Source organism: Ranitomeya variabilis, chromosome 4 (genome assembly GCF_051348905.1).
Source record: "Ranitomeya variabilis isolate aRanVar5 chromosome 4, aRanVar5.hap1, whole genome shotgun sequence".
In the NCBI taxonomy this organism is placed as follows: Eukaryota; Metazoa; Chordata; class Amphibia; order Anura; family Dendrobatidae; genus Ranitomeya; species Ranitomeya variabilis.
In genome coordinates this window covers 704,510,307-704,533,663 of record NC_135235.1, presented here as the reverse complement: position 1 = coordinate 704,533,663, position 23,357 = coordinate 704,510,307, and the positions used below count along the sequence as shown (strand labels likewise).

Here is a 23,357-nt window from a genome sequence, read left to right as displayed (position 1 = left end):
TATAAGAGAATTATGGGCTGTAGAAAGAGCAGTAAAACATTTCCTTCCAATCCTTCAGGGTCGTCATACCAGAGTGATGTCCGACAATTATGCAGTGGTTGCCTATATCAATCACCAGGGGGGGACGAGGTCCCTTTCCCTCATGAGGGCAACATCGGCGCTTCTTCAGTTGGCAGAATCTCACCTACTGTCCCTCACAGCTCTGCACATAAGGGGGGTCGAAAACACAAAGGCGGACTACTTAAGTCGCAAAAAGCTAAGACAGGGAGAATGGTCGCTGAATTCCAGGGTGTTCCAACAAATAGTGCAGGCCTGGGACGAACCGGTAATAGACTTGTTTGCCACGCTTCACAACAGGAAGGTGGAGAGGTTCTGCTCGTTAGACCCGAGGGGGAACCCGGTTTCAGTGGATGCCCTCCGAATACCGTGGAGGTTCAGCCTCGCTTACGTGTTTCCACCGATATCATTAATTTCGGTTGTAGTGAGGAAGATCAGGATGGAGCAGGCAAGAGTGATACTGATTGCTCCATTTTGGCCGAAAAGACCATGGTTTTCTCTCCTAAGACAAATGTCGGTAACTGATCCATGGATCCTACCAGAGGTCCCGGACCTGCTTACCCAGGGTCCAGTATGCCACTCTCAAGTGAAGGGCTTCCATCTAGCAGCCTGGAATTTGATAGGGCATTACTGAGCCGACAGGGATTCTCGCCAGGGCTAGTCTCCACCCTGCTGAAAAGTAGAAAGCCGATTACATCGAGAATTTATGGTAGGACATGGAAGAGGTTTCTAGAGTTTTTAGGACAACCTTTGTCGGATGAGGCTCCTGTGGGTGCTATTTTAGAGTTTCTGCAAGCAGGCTTACAGCTAGGATTGGCTACCAATACACTTAAGGTTCAAGTGTCAGCATTAGGAGCTTTATATCATTGTAATTTAGCCTCCAATAAGTGGGTTGCCCGTTTCATTAAATCATGTAGTAGGTCTAGACCTGTAGTAATTCAGAAAATTCCTCCCTGGGATTTAAATCTGGTTTTAGATGCTCTGACTAAGAGTCCTTTTGAGCCTTTGCAAGCATTATCGATAAAATTTCTCACTCTAAAAACGGTACTATTAGTAGCTTTGACATCCGCACGTAGGGTGAGTGACTTGCAAGCCCTGTCCATTTGTCCTCCATACACTCAGATATATGACGACAGGGTGATTCTAAGACCAGATCCGGCTTATCTACCTAAGGTAGTTCTTAAATTTCATAGGAGTCAGGAGATTGTATTACCCTCTTTTTGTGTTAATCCAAAAAATCCAGGTGAGGAGAGGTTTCACACTCTTGATGTAAGAAGGTCTATGTTACAGTACATATCCTTAACTAGTCAGTGGAGGAAAGATCAGTCTCTATTTGTAGCTTTCCAGGGTAGCAGGAAAGGTCATGGGGTGTCCAAAAGTACTATTGCTAGGTGGATTAGGGAGGCCATTAGCTTATCCTATGCTGCATGTGGCGTTCCGATCCCTGAAGGCATCAAGGCTCACTCCTCCAGGGCCGTGGCTACTTCCTGGGCTGAAAAAGCAGAGGTATCGATAGATCAAGTTTGTAAGGCCGCTACCTGGTCCTCTCCGTCTACCTTCTTTAAACACTACCGACTGAATTTATCTTCCTCTACTGACCTTACCTTTGGTAGAAGGGTGCTGCAAGCGGTGGTCCCTAAGGTGTTCCTTTCTCCAAAAATCTCTCATGTGTGCTGTCATGGGAGACGGGAAAATACCAAGGTTACTTACCGGTAGCCGGTTTTTCCGGAGCCCATGACAGCACCTGTATATTCCCTCCCTTCTTTTTTCACCCTTTGGTGCGCACTTTTAGCTGGGTGTTTTTTGTTGTTATTATAATGTGGTGGTAGATTGCCTTGTGTACTAACCAAGGGGGCCTCTCATGCTCTGAAAACCTACTGAAGCGAGGGAGAGGTACCGCCCTTTTATTTCAGTAGGTTTCCTGTCCTGACTGGGCGGATCCCCTCTCTCATGTGTGCTGTCATGGGCTCCGGAAAAACCGGCTACCGGTAAGTAACCTTGGTGTTTTACAATTCTGACCACTGTCACTTTATGAGGTTATAACTCTGGAACGCTTTAACGAATCCCACTGATTCTGAGACTGTTTTTTTGTGACATATTGTACTTCATGTTAGTGGTAACATTTCTTCGATATTACTTGCGATTATTTATGGAAAAAAACGGAAATATGGCGAAAATTTTTTAAATTTTGCAATTTGCAAAATTTTTATTTTTATGCCCTTAAATCACAGAGATATGTCACAAAAAAATAGTTAATAAATAACATTTCCCACATGTCTACTTTACATCAGCACAATTTTGGAAACAAATTTTTTTTTTTGTTAGGGAGTTATAAGGGTTAAAAGTTGACCAGCAATTTTATCATTTTTACAACACCATTTTTTTTTTTTAGGGACCACATCATATTTGAAGTCAGTTTGAGGGGTCTATATGATAGAAAATAACCAAGTGTGACACGATTCTAAAAACTGCACCCCCTCAAGGTGCTCAAAACCACATTCAAGAAGTTTATTAACCCTTTACGTGCTTCACAGGAACTGAAACAATGTGGAAGGAAAAAATGAACATTTAACTTTTTTTTGCAAACATTTTATTCAGAACCATTTTTTTTTATTTTCACAAGTGTAAAAACAAAAATTTAACCATAAATGTTGTTGTGCAATTTCTCCTGAATACACCGATATCCCATATGTGGGGGTAAACCACTGTTTGGGCGCACCGCAGTGCTTGGAAGTGAAGGAGCGCCGTTTGACTTTTTCAATGTAGAATTGGCTGGAATTGAGATCGGACGCCATGTCGCGTTTGGAGAGCCCCTGATGTGCCTAAACAGTGGAAACCCCCCACAAGTGACACCATTTTGGAAACTAGACCCCTTAAGGAACTTATCTAGATGTGTGGTGAGCACTTTGAACCCCAAGTGCTTCACAGAAGTTTATAATGTAGAGCCGTGAAAATAAAAAATTTTTTTTTTTCCACAAAAAAGATGTTTTAGCCCCCAAGTTTTTCTTTTCACAAGGGTAACAGGAGAAATTGGACCACAAAAGTTGTCCAATTTGTCCTGAGGATGCTGCTACCCCATATGTGGGGGTAAACCACTGTTTGGGCGCACGGCAGAGCTCGGAAGGGAAGGAGCGCCGTTTTGGAATGCAGACTTTGATAGATTGGTCTGCGGGCGTTATGTTGCGTTTGCAGAGCCCCTGATGCACCTAAACAGTAGAAACCCCCTACAAGTGACCCCATTTTGCAAACTAGACCCCCCAAGGAACTTATCTAGATACGTGGTGAGAACTGTGAATGCCCAAGTGCTTGACAGAAGTTTATAATGCAGAGTCGTGAAAATAAAAAATATTTTTTTTCCACACACAAAGATTTTTTTAGCCCCCAAATTTTCTTTTCACAAGGGTAACAGGAGAAATTGGGCCCCAAAAGTTGTTGTCCAATTTATCCCGAGTACGCTGATGCCCCATATGTGGGGGTAAACCACTGTTTGGGTGCACGGCAGAGCTCAGAAGGGAGGGAGCACCATTTGACTTTTTGAGTGCAAAATTGGCTGTCATGTTTGGAGACCCCCTGATGTACCTAAACAGTGGAAACCCCCCAATTCTAACTCCAACCCTAACCCCAACACACCCCTATCTCTAATCCCAACCCGATCCATAATCCTAATCACAACCCTAACCCCAAAACAACCCTAATCTCAACCCTAACCATAACCCTAATCAAAACCCCCAAATCCAACACGCCCCTAATCCTAATCTCAACCCTAACCTCTAACCTAACCCAAATCCCAACCCTAACCCTAATCCCAAACTTAACCCTAATCCCAAACGTAACCCTAATGCCAACCCTAACCCTAATACCAACCCTAATCCCAACTCTAACCCTAACTTTAGCCCCAACCCTAGCCCTAACCCTAACTTTAGCCCCAACCCTAACCCTAAATTTAACCCTAACCTTAGCCCTAACTTTAGCCCCAACCCTAACCCTAGCCCTAAGGCTACTTTCACACTTGCGTCATGTGGCATCCGTCGTAATCCGTCGTTTTGGACAAAAAACGGATGCTGCAAATGTGCCCGCAGGATGCCTTTTTTGCCCATAGACTTGTATTGCCGACGGATGGCCACACGTCGTGTCCGTCGTGCACTGGATCCGTTGTGTTTTGGCGGACCGTTGTCTCAAAAAAAAAAAAAAAAGTTCAATGTAACCTTTTTTTGTACATCGCGTCCGCCATTTCTGCTCATGCGTGGCCATAACTCTGCCCCCTCCTCCCCAGGACATAGACTGGGCAGTGGATGCGTTGAAAAACTGCATCCGCTGCCCACGTTGTGCACAATTTTCACAACGTGCGTCGGTACGTCGGGCCGACGCATTGCAACGGCCCCATACCGACGCAAGTGTGAAAGAAGCCTAACCATACCCCTAACTCCGACTCTGGGGGGCGCTATTCACTTTTTCCACAGTGCCGTTAATTAACGGCGCTGTGGTTTAAGTACCCTTAGCTGCCGCCGTTAAAAGGCGTATCGGCGGTCGTTAACGGGTTAATATAACTCTCATCATTCTCCTCTGCTCACCGGCAGAGCAGGAGAGAATGATGAGAGCCGTCTTCAGCAACATGTGTTCTCCATGTGCACGTGTGCAGTACGTATTGCTGTCCATGCTGACAGTAAAAAAAACGGACATGTCTACGTGTGGGGCACACGGCCCATGGAAACACACTGACATGGGCACAGACCCATTCATTTGAATGGTTCTACGTGTGTACGTGTCTCCGGTACGTGTAAAAACTGTCACCACACATACCGGAGACACGGACGTGTGAAAGAGGCTTTATGATGTTGTGGTAGTTCACTCACGTGGCAGCACACAGAGGTAGGAAAAATGGGAACACCGTCTACATCATCGTTGATGTATTGTAAGGCAGCATAAACCAACTTGTGGGGAAAACAAACTCAGCCTTCTTGGCTAAAACAGGAACAAAACAACAAAAAACAAAATGCTGCAGCACAGTCTGGAGTCTGGAGCAGGACAGGTTTAGTCTGTACTCGAGGAGCCACAAAGCCTCTGCAGAGTCCTCTCTCCAGGCTAGCTGAGCCCAGACTGCCTGTAGAGCTCGGTTATTTCACCCCAAGCCTGTAACTTCCCCATCATGTGATTGATCACATGATCATGACCTCATGCAGGTCCTGGCTGGTCTGCCAGGGGAGATAAAGTGGACCTTCTCCCACCCGCTCTGTGAAGGTCCACATAAAACCAGCCCTGTTTATGCAACTTAACCCTCACAACACGTAGTGTGCTGGAGAAAAATGCTCTGGTTTCACACCACTGACGCCGTTAAGCGCAGTGACACATATCTCCCCTCTGTCACCTTACCAGTGACTCTGTCACAATGTGTAGATGGCTGTGAAGGTCTTGTGTTCAGTGTTGTTTTATCCCCCAGTATTATATGTTTTATACTTGTGTAATGAGAACGGTGGAGATGGCAGGATTAGAGCTGATCATAGATGTGACCTCCATCTGTCTGTGACATTTACAATATTTGTTTCAGGGTGAAGATCTGACCCATATTAATACTACAGAGACATATGTGAGGGGTGATGAGCGGTGTAAAGAGGAGATTCCTACATATGAATACCCAGGTGAGTAGTAACCACTAAATGCAGAGAAGTCACAGATTGTTCTCAGTCACCGGCTGTGGCTGCTTTATCGGTGGTGTAGTCCGGTCGTATCACAATCGTGTGATCACCATTTTACCTCTAGACCACAACATCCTCCTCCACCCAAAACTGTCCAAGTGACTTTGGGGAAAGCCCTTTTTTATAGAACTTACAACCCGGAGGATCCACCTACCTCCTGAGATTAGAAGCCTCTGACCGTTACCTGCCCAGATCTGTAAACTACAAAGCCAAGTGACAGCGTACGTAGAATGTGCTGAGAAGGTAGAAAAATATTATGATGAGAAAACGGAGAGTAATGATGCTGTTGGCTTCCAAAATCCCTGATATGGGAAGAAGGAAAAAATCAGGGCTTTGAAAAGCGCTGCCAAGTGCCGAGCCATAAAGTTGGGCATCAAAACGAATGAACATAAAAAAAAACCAAACTTTTTATTTTAATATTCTACCCATTTCCGATGTGCACCAGCTCCTTCCTCAGGTATATACTAATGATACATTGTGGATGTTTTATATCCTCCAGAACGGCGTCACTGATCCAATTGCTTAATTCATTAATTAAACCGCGCCTATGGTGCAGTATTTTGTATAGAAACCTTTCTCCGTATACAAAACTATACAAATAGATGTAAAATACATATTGGATGCACAATAAAATACATATAAAGAAAAATATATGTACATGGAAAATCCTCCGGTTTAAGTGTGGAAAGTTTAAAAATCCAATAGGATTCTCTATTCACAAGTCTTTGGGACCTATTAGACACATGTTCTGATATTTGTTCTAATATAATGAGTCTTAAACTGGTGGGATCTCGTTTATACTCTACAACAAAATGCCGAAACAGACAGATTACACCTTTCCTAATATTATGTCTATGGCTGGTCATCCTATTATGGATCACTTGGGTCGTTTTTAGATCCCTGATATTGGATGGATCTACCTTCTCTGCCTTCTGTGCTGGTGAATGTGCTCATATGGTCCCTACAAGACCAGGTCCAGTCTTTCTGACCAAACTTCACTTTTATGATCGACAACATTAAATGTGCAGTGAGGCCAAGTGTGAATTTCTGTACAATAACAGCAGAGTTTCCCTTTATCCTGACTTTTCAATTTCTTATAAAACTGACTAAGTTCATACAGGATTGTGATTAAACTGCATAATAAACAGTACACCTGTGCCATGATATATCTCTAAGTTGTGCATGTCTGATGGCTGTAATATACACTGGGTACGGAAAGTATTCAGGTCCCTTTAATTTTTTCACTCTTTGTTTCATTGCAGCCATTGGGTAAATTCAAAAAAGTTCATTTTTTTTCTCATTAATGTACACTCTGCACCCCATCTTGACTGAAAAAAACTGAAATGTAGACATTTTTGCAAATTTATTAAAAAGAAAAACTGAAATGTCACATGGTCATAAGTATTCAGACACTTTTCTCAGTATTGAGTAGAAGCACCTTTTGAGCATGTACAGCCATGAGTCTTCTTGGTAATGAGGCAATAAGTTTTTCACACCTGGATTTGGGGATCCGCTGCCATTCTTCCTTGCAGATCCTCTCCAGTTCCGTCAGGTTGGATAGTGAACATTGGTGGACAGCCATTTTCAGGTCTCTCCAGAGATGCTCAATTTAGTTTAGGTCAGGGCTCTGGCTGGGCCAGTCAAGAATGGTCACAGAGTTGTCACAGAGTTGTTCTGAAGCCACTCCTTTGTGTGCTTAGGGTCATTATCTTGTTGGAAGGTGAACCTTCGGCCAAGTCTGAGGTCCAGAGCACTCTGGAAGTGGTTTTCATCCAGGATATCTGTGTACTTGGCCACATTCATGTTTCCTTCAATGGCAACTATTTGTTCTGTCCCTGCAGCTGAAAAACACCCCCATAGCATGATACTGCCACCACCATGTTTCACTGTTGGGATTGTATTGGGCAGGTGATGAGCATTGCCTGGTTTTCTCCACACATACCGCTTAGAATTATCACCAAAAAGGTCTACCTTTGTCTCATCAGACCAGAGAATCTTATTTCTCATAGTCTGGGAGTCCTTCATGTGTTTTTTAGCAAACTCTATGTGGGCTTTCATATGTCTTGCACTGAGGAGAGGCTTCCGTCAGGCCACTCTGCCATAAATGCCCGACTGGTGGAAGGTTGCAGTGATAGTTGACTTTCTCCCATCTGCCTACTGCATCTGTGGAGCTCAGCCACAGTGATCTTAGGGCTCTTCTTTACCTCTCTCACCAAAGCTCTTCTCCCACGATTGCTCAGTTTGGCTGGACGTCCAGGTCTAGGAAGACTTCTGGTGGTCCCAAACTTCTTCCATTTAAGGATTATGGAGGCCAATGTGCTCTTAGGAACCTTGAGTACTGCAGAAATTATTTTGCAACCTTTGCCAGATCTGTGCCTTGCCACAATTCTGTCTCTGAGCTCCTTGGCCAGTTCCTTTGACCTCATGATTCTCATTTGGTCTGACATGCATTGTGAGCTGTGATGTCTTATATAGAAAGGTGTGTGCCTTTCCAAATCAAGTCCTGTCCTTGAGTCCTGTCACATGATCGAGGGTCACCGGTGTGTTGGCATGTCAACCTGAGGTCTCTTGGAGACCTCTATGGTTGTTAGTGCTGGCTTCCTGTGAGCACCACATAGTGGTCGGCGCTCATAGCAAGTGAGTAAATCTGCTATATAGAGGCGATCTGATCATCGCCTCTATGTAGCAGAGCCGATCGGGTTGTGGCAGCTTCTAGTCTCCTATGGAGACTATTGATGCATGCCAAAAGTAAAACAAAAAAAGTTTTTCAAAATATAAAAATAAACAAATATAAAAATTCCCCTTTCGCCCCATTCAAAATAAAACAATAAAAATAAAATCAAACACACACTTATTTGGTATCGCCGCATTGAGAATCGCCCGATCTATCAATAAAAGAAGGATTAACCTGATCACTAAACGGCACAGCGAGAAAAAAGTAGTTTTTTTGATCGCCGTGACATTGCATTAAAATGCAATAACGGGCGATCAAAAGATCGTATCTGCACCAACATGGTATCATTAAAAACATCAGCTTGGCTCACAAAAATAAGCCCTCACCCAACCCGAGATCACGAATAATGAGACGCTATGGGTATCTGAAAATGGCGCAAACTTTCTGTTTTTTTTTTAACAAAGTTTTTCTCCTTCGCCACATTGGTGGACACAGGACCTTGGGTGTATGCTGCTGTCACTAGGAGACAAAAAAAAGTTAGCTCCTCCCCTGTAGTATACACCCTCATGCTGGCTTCCAGAGACCCAGTTCAAGCTTAGTGTCCGTAGGAGGCACACTGGATTTAAACCTTCTTTTCTGGACGAAGGGGCGACGGATTCTTTCATGTTCCGATCTCCCCGAACCAACAACAGGCGAACACGGGAGGTTTACCTCTCCGTATCCTCTCCTGCGACGTGGGATGCCACTGCCTGAGCTGACCTTTTGGGCGACAGGCCCCTTCAAGGGCACCGATCTACCCCCTACTTTATAGACGAGCACTGGTGTGTTACCTCCAGTATCCTCTTCTGCAGCCAGGCCTTTTTTGCCGGACATCTGCCCTGCCCACCAGGTCTCACCCTCGGCTGTTCAGAGGCACTTTTCCACTGTGGCGTCCGTGCAGCCCCCACTGCATCATCACTGAAAAAGCGGATGATGGAAGGAGGCGGACGGTTCCTCTCCACCCCCCTTTCATTGGGATGGTGGATGGAGGCTCCCCCCACCCTGCACCGTCCTATTTACCCCGGGCACCTTCATTTTGGGGTAAGTGCACTAGGGGTCGTTTTTTTCTGCCGGTCACATGTTTTTTGGGGGGCTCCATAGCGGCAGGATTCTCCCCTTAGCGCCGCGATTCTTTTCCCTGCTGTCCGCGGGTGCGCGCCGGCCGAGGCCAGAAATTTAGTCCCTGGCTTCGGCCTTGTGTAGGCCGCATTCCGGTAGGCTCCGCCCACCTCACGCATCATTTCTGCGGCTCCGCCCACGCTTCTAGCACTTCTCGCTCCCTGCGAGACTACCCACACACTCTCGGCAGCCATCTTCCTTCGGCAGCACGCAGCGCCGATCGGCTTCCCTTTCTCCACGGAGGTTTTCTTCTCCCACTCAGCACCACCTATCCAATTGCGGGGCACAGGACCGGGTAAAGAGACGGCACTAACTGCTTCCCTGCAGCGTTACCCTTCAGCTTCCATCTAGCAGCTTTTCATTACATTGGGGTACAACATGTCCCAGTCAAGGGGTAAAAAGTCCACTAAGGTACATACAACCTATTTCTCTGCATGTACCACCTGCCAGGCTCCTCTCCCTCAGCCTCAAAGCTCCCCCCTCTGCCCTGCCTGTGATGCCCAATGTGCCCAGGAGCCCTCCGCCGCTACCGACCCCAGTGTTCCTAGCCCCCCTGGGTGGGCCACGTGACTGTCACAATCCATGGCTTCGCTAGCCAAAGCGATTGAATCCCTTCATGACCCCTCTGGGGAGCGGGGCATTCGTATCCCTGGGTTAAGAGACCCCTCTATAACAGGGAAATCATCATCCAGCAGGGGCCGCTCTCACCCGAAGGAGGTTCGGTCATCCAAAAAACGGATCCGCACTACCTCTCCTGAGCATTCACCACACCATTCAGTCTCGAGTAGCTCCACTTCTCGCTCACCCTCTCCAGGGGCTCGAAGCGATCATGACTCTGAGTATGAGTCTGAGGCGTCCATGGACCCGGATTCTCCGGAGTTCCGATTAACTGTTGCCTCCCTCATTGAGGCTGTAAATCATGCGCTAAAGGTTAATGATGACCCTAATTCAGCTCCGGATCACGCAGTTTACTTCACGAGAACCAAGCGATCCCATAAGTTGTTCGCCTCCCATCCGGATTTCCTAGAGATAGTTCGGCAGCACAGGGAGCGACCGGATAAACGCTTTATGGGGAAAAAGGTAATGGAATCAAAGTATCCCTTTTCCGCAGATCTGGTCAAGGATTGGACGGAACCACCGCTGGTAGATCCTCCGGTATCGCGTTTGGCTACCAAAACGCTGTTATCAGTACCTGACGGGGCTTCAATCAAAAATACCACAGAACGCCAGATAGATTCTCTGGCGCGCTCAGTGTATGAAGCCTCAGGTTCCTCCCTATCTCCTTCCTTTGCTGCGGCATGGGTCGCCAAAGCAACGGTTTTCTGGGCAGATGCTCTTGCAAAATCCATTCAGGACCAGGCTCTTCCGTTTGAGGCGGCGGACCTCGCCAAACAAATTGCTATGGCTGCAGATTATGTGATGTACGCATCATTAGACGCAGCAGACTGTGCGGCAACTGCGGCTTCAAACGCCGTCACCAACAGGAGAGCTATTTGGCTTAGAGAGTGGCGTGCGGATTCCTCCTCAAAAAAGTCTCTGATTTCTCTTCCCTTTCAGGGCGGACGCCTGTTTGGAGAAAAATTGGACCAACTTATTTCCGATGCTACGGGGGGAAAAAGCAAGTTCCTCCCTCAACACAGGCCAAAAGCTGCTTTTCAGCGCCAACAGCATTTTCGTTTTCGCCCCTTTCGCGGTGGCCCTTTCTGGTCCAACTCCACAGCATCGTCCAGATCAGAACGATCTACACGCACAGACAGAGACTCTCTGCCTTCTTACAGACCGAATCAGTCCTGCGAGGAAAACCTAGACAACCCAGAACCAGAGGTTCTAGGCCTTCCAGATTTCCTTCACAATGACTCGGGGAGAATTCCAGTCGACACCACCGAGGTAGGCGGACGCTTGCTTCTTTTTCGACACGCCTGGCTTTCCATCATCCACGACGAGTGGGTCAGAGACCTGGTGTCTTCTGGTTACAAAATAGAATTCATCGCCTTCCCTCCAGCTCGGTTTTTTCCCTCTCCCAAGTTCGGGAGCTCAGTCTCGCGCTCTTCACTGCGCCATCGATGCCGTCCGCCAAAACGGGGTCATCGTTCCGGTTCTGGAATGCGAGAGATTCAGAGGTTTTTACTCAAACCTTTTCGTCGTGCCAGGAAAGGACGGGACGGTGCGCCCCATTTTGAACTTGAAGCTCCTAAACAAGTATGTAAAGGTACGGCACTTCCCGATGGAATCCCTCCGGTCGGTCATCTCCTCGATGGAGAGAGGATAGTTCCTAGCATCAATAGACCTCAAAGATGCTTATCTTCATATCCCTATCTTTCCGCCAAATCAAAGGTTCCTCCGCTTCGCCATCCTAGAGGACCATTTTCAATTCATGGCCTTATCCTTTGGTCTTGCCACAGCGCCCAAGGTATTCACGAAGGTCATGGCCATTCTACACTCCCGGGGAGTGGCCGTGTTGCCATACTTAGACGACCTTCTGATCATAGTTCCATCTTTTCATGCCTGCGAAGCAAGCGTCCGCATTACTTTGGATTCCCTTTCGCGCCTGGGCTGGTTAATCAACCTGGACAAGTCCTCCCCTGTTCCAGCTCGAAGGATCTCTTTCCTAGGCATGATCCTGGACACGTCTAAGGGGCTGGTCTTACTTCCTCGGTCCAAGGCCCAAGTGCTTCAGCAGGGAGCCCGGACACTATGTCGCCCTTGTCCGCAGTCCATTTGGTTTGCCATGAAGATCCTGGGGAAGATGGTGGCCGCACTGGAAGCAATTCCCTTCGCCCAACTGCATCTCCGTCCCTTACAACAAGCTCTACTGGACAATTGGGACAGGAGTCCCTTAACCCTCGACCAGCCATGTCCTCTGCCCCCGCGGACCAGGCAAGCGCTCAAATGGTGGACTTTGGAATCATCTCTCAACCAGGGGAGGTCTTTTCTCCCGATCCATTGGCTGGTGGTGACCACCGATGCCAGTCTCCTCGGTTGGGGAGTGGTGTTTCACCACCACACTGCCCAGGGGCGTTGGACGATTTGGGAGTCGAAACTTCCCATAAACATTCTGGGGATCCGAGCTATCAGGTTTACCCTGAGACGCTTTCACTTCCTGCTCGCGGGTCACCCAATTCGAATTCAGTCAGACAACGTCACAGCGGTGCCGTACATAAACCATCAGGGGGGTGCCCGCAGCAGGGCGGCGATGCAGGAGGTCCCACACATTCTCCATTGGGCCGAGGCCAACCACTCCACCAGTGCACATTCCGGGCATCGAGAACTGGGCGGCGGACTTTCTCAGCCGTCAGGGTCTCGCCTCGAGTGAGTGGGAACTCCATCCAGAGGTTTTTCATCAAATCTGCCTTCGCTGGGGAACTCCGGACGTGGACCTGATGGCGTCCAGACTGAACGCCAAGGTCCCCAACTTCATAGCACGTTCTCGGGACCCCCGGGCCGTCGGGGTGGATGCACTGATATCCCCATGGCACCGGTTCCAATTCCCGTACGTGTTCCCTCCACTTCCTCTGTTGCCGAAAGTGATCCGAAAAATCAAGATGGAGGGGGTTCCGGTGATTCTTATCGCCCCGGATTGGCCACGTCGCGCATGGTATGCAGAACTCGTTCATCTCGTATCTGACGTCCCCTGGTGGTTCCCAAACCGCCCAGATCTGCTGCGCCAAGGACCAATCTACCACTAGAGCTCAGGGGCCCTACGTTTAACGGCTTGGCTGTTGAAACCTGGATCCTAACTCAAGCAGGTTTCTCCAAGCAGGTCATCGCCACCATGATCAGCGCTCGCAAGACGTCTTCCGCTTGCATCTATCACCGCACCTGGAAAGCCTTCTTCTCATGGTGCAGGCTCCGCGGTCGCCCCCCTCTCGTTTTCTCCATTACTTCCATTCTGGAATTTCTCCAGTCCGGCTTGGATTCCGGCTTGGCGCTCAGTTCCCTCAAGGGTCAGATCTCAACGTTATCTGTGTTGTTCCAGCGTAAGATTGATGCTAACTTGCAAGTCAGGACCTTTATTCAAGGGGTCTCCCACGTGGTACCCCCCTACAGAATGCCGTTAGAGACCTGGGATCTCAATTTGGTCCTGAGCATCCTTCAGGAATCTCCATTTGAACCTCTGCAAGACGTCCCGCTGACCATCCTCTCCTGGAAGGTTGCCTTCCTTGTGGCAGTAACATCTATCAGGCGCGTCTTGGAGTTAGCTGCACTATCCTGCCGGGCGCCTTTCCTTTCCTTTCACCAGGACAAAGTAGTCTTACGCCCATCTCTGGCTTTCTCCCTAAGGTGGTTTCATCCTTCCACCTTAATGAAGATATCATTCTTCCCTCCTTCTGCCCACAGCCGAGACATAGGGTCGAAAAGGCCCTTCACACCTTGGACGTGGTACAGGCCCTCAGGAAGTATGTTTCTAGGACTGCTCTTTTCCGCAAATCGGACTCCCTCTTTGTCCTCCCAGAGGGTCACAGAAAGGGTTCAGCCGCGTCTAAGGCCACAATAGCCAGATGGTTCCGATTGGCTATCCAAGAATCTTATCGGGTCAGGGGCAGGCCTATCCCGGCAGGGGTTAGAGCACACTCTACTCGGTCAGTGGGTGCTTCCTGGGCCAATCGGCACCAGGCAACGGCGGAGCAGGTTTGCAAGGCCGCAACATGGTCTAGCCTGCATACTTTCACAAAGCACTACAATGTCCACACTCAATCTTCCGCGGATGCGGCCCTTGGCAGACATATTCTACAGGCAGCCGTTTTGCACTTACAGTCAGATGGTACACAGAGTTATTTGTTTGTATTGTTCCCCACCCAGGGACTGCTTTGGGACGTCCCATGGTCCTGTGCCCCCCAATGTGGCGAAGGAGAAATAGGGATTTTTGTGTACTCACCGTAAAATCCTTTTCTCCGAGCCACTCATTGGGGGACACAGCACCCACCCTGTTAGCCTTTGGCTCGTTACCTTTTTGGTTCTTCCCTTTCTCTGACATGTTATACTCTAATGTTATGTAATATATTGTTATTAATCTCCTTCTGCTTTTGCACTGAACTGGGTCTCTGGAAGCCAGCATGAGGGTGTATACTGCAGGGGAGGAGCTAACTTTTTTTGTCTCAACTTAGTGTCAGCCTTTTAGTGACAGCAGCATAACATCCATGGTCCTGTGTCCCCCAATGAGTGGCTCGGAGAAAAGGATTTTACGGTGAGTACACAAAAATCCCTATTTTTTTTTTTCTCACCATATAGATAAAATAGAACCTAGACCTGTTTGGTGTCTGTGTGAACTCGTAATGACCTGGAGAATTATAATGGCAGGTCAGTTTTAGCATTTAGTGAACGTAGCAAAAAAGCCAAACAAAAAACCAAGTGTGGGATTGCACTTTTTTTTTTTTTTCTTTTTGAAATTTCACCACTCTTGGAATTTTCTCCCGTTTTCTAGTACACGACATGGTAAAACCAATGGTGTCATTCAAAAGTACAGCTAGTCCCGCAAAAACATGCCCTCACATGGCCATATTGACAGAAAAATAAAAATGTTATGGCTCTGAGAAAAAGGGGAGTTAAAAATGAAAACGCAAAACTGAAAAAGGCTCCGGGGGTTAATTAAACACAGCTGGCCTTAGGGGCGAACATACCGCCGGTTCAACCGGTGCAACTGCACTGGGGCACAGAGTGGGAGGGGGCCCCAACGGAGATACAAAGCAATGAGGTGAATGACAGCCGGCGGCAGTATTATTGCTAACAGGAGAAGCAGGGGGCCCGCTCTACTGCGCACATGTGATATGACGGTCAAAAGGGGACCTCTTACTGACCTCACCTGTTATTATTATTTATTATTATAGCGCCATTTTTTCCATGGCGCTTTACATGTGAGGAGGGGTGTACATAATAAAAACAAGTACAATAATCTTGAACAATACAAGTCACAACTGGTACAGGAGGAGAGAGGACCCTGCCCGCGAGTGCTCACAATATACAAGAGCATACATTACGCTGCTGTCCGGGCCTAGTGTGTGTGTGTGTGTGTGTATACTGCTGTGTGTGTATATAGGGCTAGTGTGTATACTGCTGTGTGCGTGTATATAGGGCTAGTGTGTGTGTATATTGCTGTATGTGTGTATACTGCTGTGCTTCTATATAGGGCTAGTGTGTGTGTGTGTGTGTGTGTGTGTGTGTGTACTGCTGTGTGTGTGTGTACTGCTGTGTGTGTATATAGGGCTAGTGTGTGTGTGTGTGTGTGTGTGTGCTGCTATGTATATTATTATTATTATTTATTTATATAGCACCATTAATTCCATGGTGCTGTACATGAGAAAGGGGTTACATACAGAGTTATAGATATCATTTACAGTAAACAGGTTTACAGTGACACACTGGTACAGAGGGGGGAGGACCCTGTCCTTGCGGACTTACATTCTATACATATATATATATAGGGCTAGTGTGTGTGTGTGTGCTGCTATGTATATAGGGCTAGTGTGTGTGCTGCTATGTATATAGGGCTAGTGTGTGTGTGTGTGTGTGTGTGTGTGTGTGCTGCTATGTATATAGGGCTAGTGTGTGTGTGTGTGTGTGCTGCTATGTATATAGGGCTAGTGTGTGTGTGTGTGCTGCTATGTATATAGGGCTAGTGTGTGTGTGTGTGTGTGTGTGTGTGCTGCTATGTATATAGGGCTAGTGTGTGTGTGTGTGTGTGTGTGCCGCTATGTATATAGGGCTAGTGTGTGTGTGTGTGTGTGTGTGTGTGTGTGTGTGTGTGTGCTGCTATGTATATAGGGCTAGTGTGTGTGCTGCTATGTATATAGGGCTAGTGTGTGTGTGTGCTGCTATGTATATAGGGCTAGTGTGTGTGTGCTGCTATGTATATAGGGCTAGTGTGTGTGTGTGCTGCTATGTATATAGGGCTAGTGTGTGTGTGTTTGTGTGTGTGTGCTGCTATGTATATAGGGCTAGTGTGTGTGTGTGTGTGTGTGTGTGCTGCTATGTATATAGGGCTAGTGTGTGTGTGCTGCTATGTATATAGGGCTAGTGTGTGTGTGTGCTGCTATGTATATAGGGCTAGTGTGTGTGTGTGTGTGTGTTGCTATGTATATAGGGCTAGTGTGTGTGTGTGTGCTGCTATGTATATAGAGCTAGTTGTGTGTGTGTGTGTGTGTGTGTGCTGCTATGTATATTGGGCTAGTGTGTCTGCTATGTATATAGGGCTAGTGTGTGTGTCCTGCTATGTATATAGGGCTAGTGTGTGTGTGTGCTGCTATGTATATAGGGCTAGTGTGTGTGTGTGTGTGTGTGTGTGCTGCTATGTATATAGGGCTAGTGTGTGTGTGTGCTGCTATGTATATAGGGCTAGTGTGTGTGTGTGTGTGCTGCTATGTGTATAGGGCTAGTGTGTGTGTGCGCTGCTATGTATATAGGGCTAGTGTGTGTGTGTGTGTGTGTGCTGCTATGTATATAGGGCTAGTGTGTGTGTGTGTGTGTGCTGCTATGTATATAGGGCTAGTGTGTGTGTGTGTGTGTGCTGCTATGTGTATAGGGCTAGTGTGTGTGTGTGTGCTGCTATGTATATAGGGCTAGTGTGTGTGTGTGTGTGTGTGCTGCTATGTATATAGGGCTAGTGTGTGTGTGCTGCTATGTATATAGGGCTAGTGTGTGTGTGTGCTGCTATGTATATAGGGCTAGTGTGTGTGTGTTTTGCTATGTATATAGGGCTAGTGTGTGTGTGCTGCTATGTATATAGGGCTAGTGTGTGTGTTTTGCTATGTATATAGGGCTAGTGTGTGTGTGTGTTTTGCTATGTATATAGGGCTTAGTGTGTGTGTGTGCTGCTATGTATATAGGGCTAGTGTGTGTGTGTGTGCTGCTATGTATTTAGGGCTAGTGTGTGTGTGTGTGTGTGTGTGTGCTGCTATGTATTTAGGGCTAGTGTGTGTGTGTGTGTGCTGCTATGAATATAGGGCTAGTGTGTGTGTGTGCTGCTATGTATATAGGGCTAGTGTGTGTGTGCTGCTATGTATATAGGGCTAGTGTGTGTATGCTGCTATGTATATAGGGCTAGTGTGTGTGTGTGCTGCTATGTATATAGGGCTAGTGTGTGTGTGTGTGTTCTGCTATGTGTATAGGGCTAGTTGTGTGTGTGCTGCTATGTATATAGGGCTAGTGTGTGTGTGTGTGCTATGTGTATAGGGCTAGTGTGTGTGTGTGTGTGTACTGCTATGTGTATAGGGCTAGTGTGTGTGTGTGTGTGTGTGTGTTGCTATGTATATAGGGCTAGTGTGTGTGTGTGTGTTGCTATGTATATAGGGCTAGTGTGTGTGCTGCTATGTATATAGGGCTAGTGTGTGTGTGTGTGTGTGTGTGCTGCTATGTATATAGGGCTAGTGTGTGTGTGTGTGTGTGCTGCTATGTATATAGGGCTAGTGTGTGTGTGTGCTGCTATGTATATAGGGCTAGTGTGTGTGTGTGTGTGCTGCTATGTGTATAGGGCTAGTGTGTGTGTGTGTGTGTGTGTGTGTGCTGCTATGTATATAGGGCTAGTGTGTGTTTGTGCTGCTATGTATATGGGGCTAGTGTGTGTATAGGGCTAGTGTGTGTGTGTGTGTTGCTATGTATATAGGGCTAGTGTGTGTGTGTGTGTGTGTGCTTCTATGTGTAAAGGGCTAGTGTGTGTGTGTGCTGCTATGTATATAGGGCTAGTGTGTGTGTGTGTTGCTATGTATATAGGGCTAGTGTGTGTGTGTGTGTGCTTCTATGTGTAAAGGGCTAGTGTGTGTGTGTGCTGCTATGTATATAGGGCTAGTGTGTGTGTGCTGCTATGTATATAGGGCTAGTGTGTGTGTTTGTGCTGCTATGTATGTGGGGCTAGTGTGTGTGTGTGTGTGTGTGTGTATAGGGCTAGTGTGTGTGTGTGCTGCTATGTATATAGGGCTAGTGTGTGTGTGTGCTGCTATGTATATAGGGCTAGTGTGTGTGTGTGTGTGTGTGTGTGTGCTGCTATGTATATAGGGCTAGTGTGTGTGTGTGTGTGCTGCTATGTATATAGGGCTAGTGTGTGTGTGCGCTGCTATGTATATAGGGCTAGTGTGTGTGTGCGCTCTTATGTATATAGGGCTAGTGTGTGTGTGTGTGTGTGTGTGTGCTGCTATGTATATAGGGCTAGTGTGTGTGTGTGTGTGTGCTGATATGTATATAGGGCTAGTGTGTGTGTGTGCTGCTATGTATATGGGGCTAGTGTGTGTGTGTGTGCTGCTATGTATATGGGGCTAGTGTGTGTGTGTGTGCTGCTATGTATATAGGGCTAGTGTGTGTGTGTGTGTCTGCTGTGTATACACATATGTTATTATAGGCATTTTATACGCAGTGTACATGCATGAGGGGGCCCCCGACGTATTTCCTGCACAGGGGCCCATTGCTGCTTGTGTCTGCCCCTGGCTGGCCTCCAATGAAGGCGTAGAACCATCTCAAGGAGGATCACAAGGAAATGGACAGCATGGGACTTAAATCTGAGTGTCTGAGCAAAGGGTCTGCATACTTATGACCATGTGATATTTCAGTTTTTCTTTTTTTATTAACCCCTTCCCGACCTGTGACACAGCGTATGCGTCATGAAAGTCGGTGCCAATCCGACCTGTGACGCATATGCTGTGTCACAGAATGATCGCTTCCCTGCAGATCGGGTGAAAGGGTTAACTCCTATTTCGCCCGATCTGCAGGGACAGGGGGAGTGGTACTTTAGCCCAGGGGGGGTGGCTTTGCCCCCACGTGGCTACGATTGCTCTGATTGGCTGTTGCACTTTCAACAGCCAATCAGAGCAATTTGCAATATTTCACCTATGAAAATGGTGAAATATTGCAATCCAGCCATGGCCGATGCTGCAATATTATCGGCCATGGCTGGAAAACCTGATCTGCCCCCCCCCCCCCACCGCCACCGATCGCCTCCCCAGTCGTCCGTTGTGTGGCCCGGTCCCCTCCGTGCTCCTGTCCGCTCCCCCGTCCTCCTGCCCGCTCCTTCCTTGCTCCGATCCACCTCCCCTGTGCTCCAATCCACCCCCCGAGCTCCCCGCTTACCCCCTCATACTTACTGAGCCTCCCGGTGTCTGTCCGTCTCCTCCCTGGGCGCCGCCATCTTCCAAAATGGCGGGCGCATGCGCAGATTCGTTCCATGTACATTTTGATCACTGTGAAAACCTATCACAGTGATCAAAATAAAAAAAAATGTAAATGACCCCCCCCCCCTTTATCACCCTTATAGCTAGGGACAACAATAAAATAAAGAAAATATATATATATATTTTTTTTTTCCCCCACTAGGTTCAGAACCAGGGTTAGGGTTAGGGTTTTCTGGTCCTCTGTGGATTTTTCCTTAGGGTTAGGGTATTCTGGTCCTCTGTGGATTTTTCCACAGCGCATTTGATAAATTCGCAGTGTAAAACCGCTGCGGACTTATCGCGGATTCAACGTGGTTTTTCTGCGGATTTCACTGCGGTTTTAGAACTGCGGTTTTCTATTGGAGCAGTTGTAAAACTGCTGCGGAATCCGCAGAAAGAAGTGACATGCTGCGGAATGTAAACCGCTGCGTTTCCGCGCAGTTTTTTCCGCAGCATGTGCACATCGTTTTTTGTTTCCCATAGGTTTACATTGAACTATAATCTCAAGGGAAACTGCTGCGGACCCGCAGCTGCGGAAACGCTGTGGATCCGCAGCGTTTTCCGCAGCGTGTGCACATACCCTTAGAATTAGGCTATGTGCACACGGTGTGGATTTGGCTGCGGATCCGCAGCGGATTGGCGGCTGCGGATCCGCAGCGGATTGGCGGCTGCGAATCCGCAGCGGATTGGCGGCTGCGGATTCGTAGCAGTTTTCCAACAGGTTTACAGTTCCTTGTAAATCTTTGGAAAACCAAATCCGCTGTGCCCATGGTGCGGAAAATACCGTGCAGAAACGCTGCATTGTATTTTACGCAGCATATCAATTCTTTGTGCGGATTCCGCAGCGTTTTACACCTGTTCCTCAATAGGAATCCGCAGGTGAAATCCGCACAAAAACCACTAGAAATCTGTGGTAAATCCGCAGGTAAAACGCAGTGCCTTTTACCTGCAGATTTTTCAAAAATGGTGCGGAAAAATCTCACACGAATCCACAACGTGGGCACATAGCCTTAGGGTTAGGGATGGAATTAGGGCTAGGGTTGGAAATAGGTTTAAGATTAGGCTTGTGGTTAGAGTTATGGTTAGGGGTGTGTTGGGGTTAGGGTTGTGGTTAGGGTTGAAATTAGGGTTGGGATTAGGGTTAGGGGTGTGTTGGGTTAGGGTTATGGCTAGAGTTGGGATTAGGGTTAGGGGTGTGTTGGGGTTAGGGTTATGGCTAGAGTTGGGATTAGGGTTAGGGGTGTGTTGGGGTTAGTGATGGAGTTAGAATTGAGAGGTTTCCGCTGTTTAGGCACATCAGGGGTCTCCAAACGCAACATGGCGCCACCATTAATTCCAGCCAATCTTGCGTTCCAAAAGTCAAATGGTGCACCCTCCCTTCTGAGCCCCAACGTGCAACCAAATAGTGGTTTACTCCCACGTACGGAGTACCAGCATACTCTGGACAACCTGGGCAACAACTATTGGGGTCCAATTTCATCTGTTACCCTTGTGAAAATAAAAAATTGCTTGCTAAAACATCATTTTTCAGGAAATAAAAATGATTTTTTATTTTCACAGCTCTGCGTTGTAAACTTCTGTGAAGCACTTGGCGGTACAAAGTGCTCAACACACATCTAGATAAGTTCCTTTGGGGGTCTAGTTTCCAAAATTGGGTCACTTGTGGGGGGGGGGGTTTACTGTTTAGGGACATCAGGGGCTCTGCAAACGCAACGTGACGCCCGCAGAGCATTCCATCAAAGTCTGCATTTCAAAATGTCACTACTTCACTTCCGAGCCCCGGCATGTGCCCAAACAGTGGTTTACCCCCACATATGGGGTATTAGCGTACTCAGGAGATACTGGAAAACAACTTTTGGGGTCAAATTTCTCCTGTTACCCTTGGGAAAATAAAAAATTGTTGGCAAAAAAATTATTTTTGAGGAAAGAAAACTTATTTATTATTTTCACGGCTCTGCGTTCTAAACTTCTGTGAAGCATTTGGGGGTTCAAAGTGCTCAGCACACATCTAGATAAGTTCCTTTGGGGGTCTAGTTTCCAAAATGGGGTTACTTGTGGGGAGTGTCTACTGTTTAGGCACATCAGGGGCTCTGCAAACGCAACGTGACGCCTTCAGAGCATTCCATCAAAGTCTGCATTTCAAAACGTCACTACTTCCATTCCGAACCCCGACGTGTGCCCAAACAGTGGTTTACCCCCACATATGGGGTATCAGCGTACTCAGGAGAAACTGTACAATAACTTTTGGGGTCAAATTTCTCCTGTTACCCTTGTGAAAATAAAATATTCAGGGCTAAAAAAATCATTTTTGAGAAAAGAAAAATTATTTTTTATTTTCATGGCTCTGCGTTATAAACTTCTGTGAAGCACTTTGGGGTTCAAAGTGCTCACCACACATCTAGATTAGTTCCTTGGGAGGTCTAGTTTCCAAAATGGGGTCACTTGTGGGGGAGCTCCAATGTTTAGGCACACAGGGGCTCTCCAAACGCGACATGGTGTCCGCTAATGATTGGAGCTAATTTTCCATTCAAAAAGCCAAATGGCGTGCCTTCCCTTCCGAACCCTGCCGTGTGCCCAAACAGTGGTTTACCCCTACATATGGGGTATCAGCGTACTCAGGAGAAACTGGACAATAACTATTGGGGTCCAATTTCCCCTGTTACCCTTGGGAAAATAAAAAAGTCCGGGCTAAAATATCATTTTTGAGGAAAGAAAAATTATTTTTTACTTTCACGGCTCTGCGTTATAAACTTCTGTGAAGCACCTGGTGGTTTAAAGTGCTCACTATGCATCTAGATAAGTTCCTTGGGGGGTCTAGTTTCCAAAATGGGGTCACTTGTGGGGGAGCTCCAGTGTTTAGGCACACAGGGGCTCTCCAAAGGTGACATGGTGTCCGCTAATGATTGGAGCTAATTTTCCATTCAAAAAGTCAAATGGCGCTCCTTCCCTTCCGAGCCTTGCTGTGCGCCCAAACAGTGGTTTACCCCCACATATGAGATATCGGCGTACTCAGGAGAAATTGGCCAACAAATTTTAGGATCCTTTTTATCCTGTTGCCCATGTGAAAATGAAAATATTGAGGCTAAAAGAAATTTTTTTTGTGAAAAAAAAGCACTTTTTCATTTTTATGGATCAATTTCTGAAGCACATAAGGGTTTAAAGTGCTCACTATGCATCTAGATAAGTTCCTTGGGGGGTCTAGTTTCCAAAATGGGGTCACTTGTGTGGGAGCTCCAATGTTTAGGCACACAGGGGCTCTCCAAACGCGACATGGTGTCCGCTAACGATGGAGATCATTTTTCATTCAAAAAGTCAAATGGCGCTCCTTCCCTTCCGAGCCTTACCATATGCCCAAACAGTGGTTTACCCCCACATGTGAGGTATTGGTGTACTCAGGAGAAATTTGCCAACAAATTTTAGGATCCATTTTATCCTGTTACCCATGTGAAAATGAAGAAATTGAGGCTAAAATAATTTTTTTGTGAAAAAAAAGTACGTTTTCATTTTTACGGATCAATTTGTGAAGCACCTGGGGGTTTAAAGTGCTCACTATGCATCTAGATAAGTTCATTGGGGTGTCTAGTTTCCAAATTGGGGTCACTTGTGTGGGAGCTCCAATGTTTAGGCGCACGGGGGCTCTCCAAA

General features: G+C 47.1%; 1 protein-coding gene across 1 annotated transcript in view; it reads left to right on the top strand.

Annotated features, from left to right (window-relative positions):
- Positions 1 to 23,357, top strand: part of LOC143766471 (uncharacterized) — a 51,598-nt gene that overhangs the window by 15,379 nt on the left and 12,862 nt on the right. Inside the window, exon 10 of the mRNA XM_077254182.1 lies at positions 5,603 to 5,693. Within this exon, the coding sequence (XP_077110297.1) occupies positions 5,603 to 5,693 (91 nt within the window). The remainder of the gene's footprint in view (positions 1 to 5,602; positions 5,694 to 23,357) is intronic.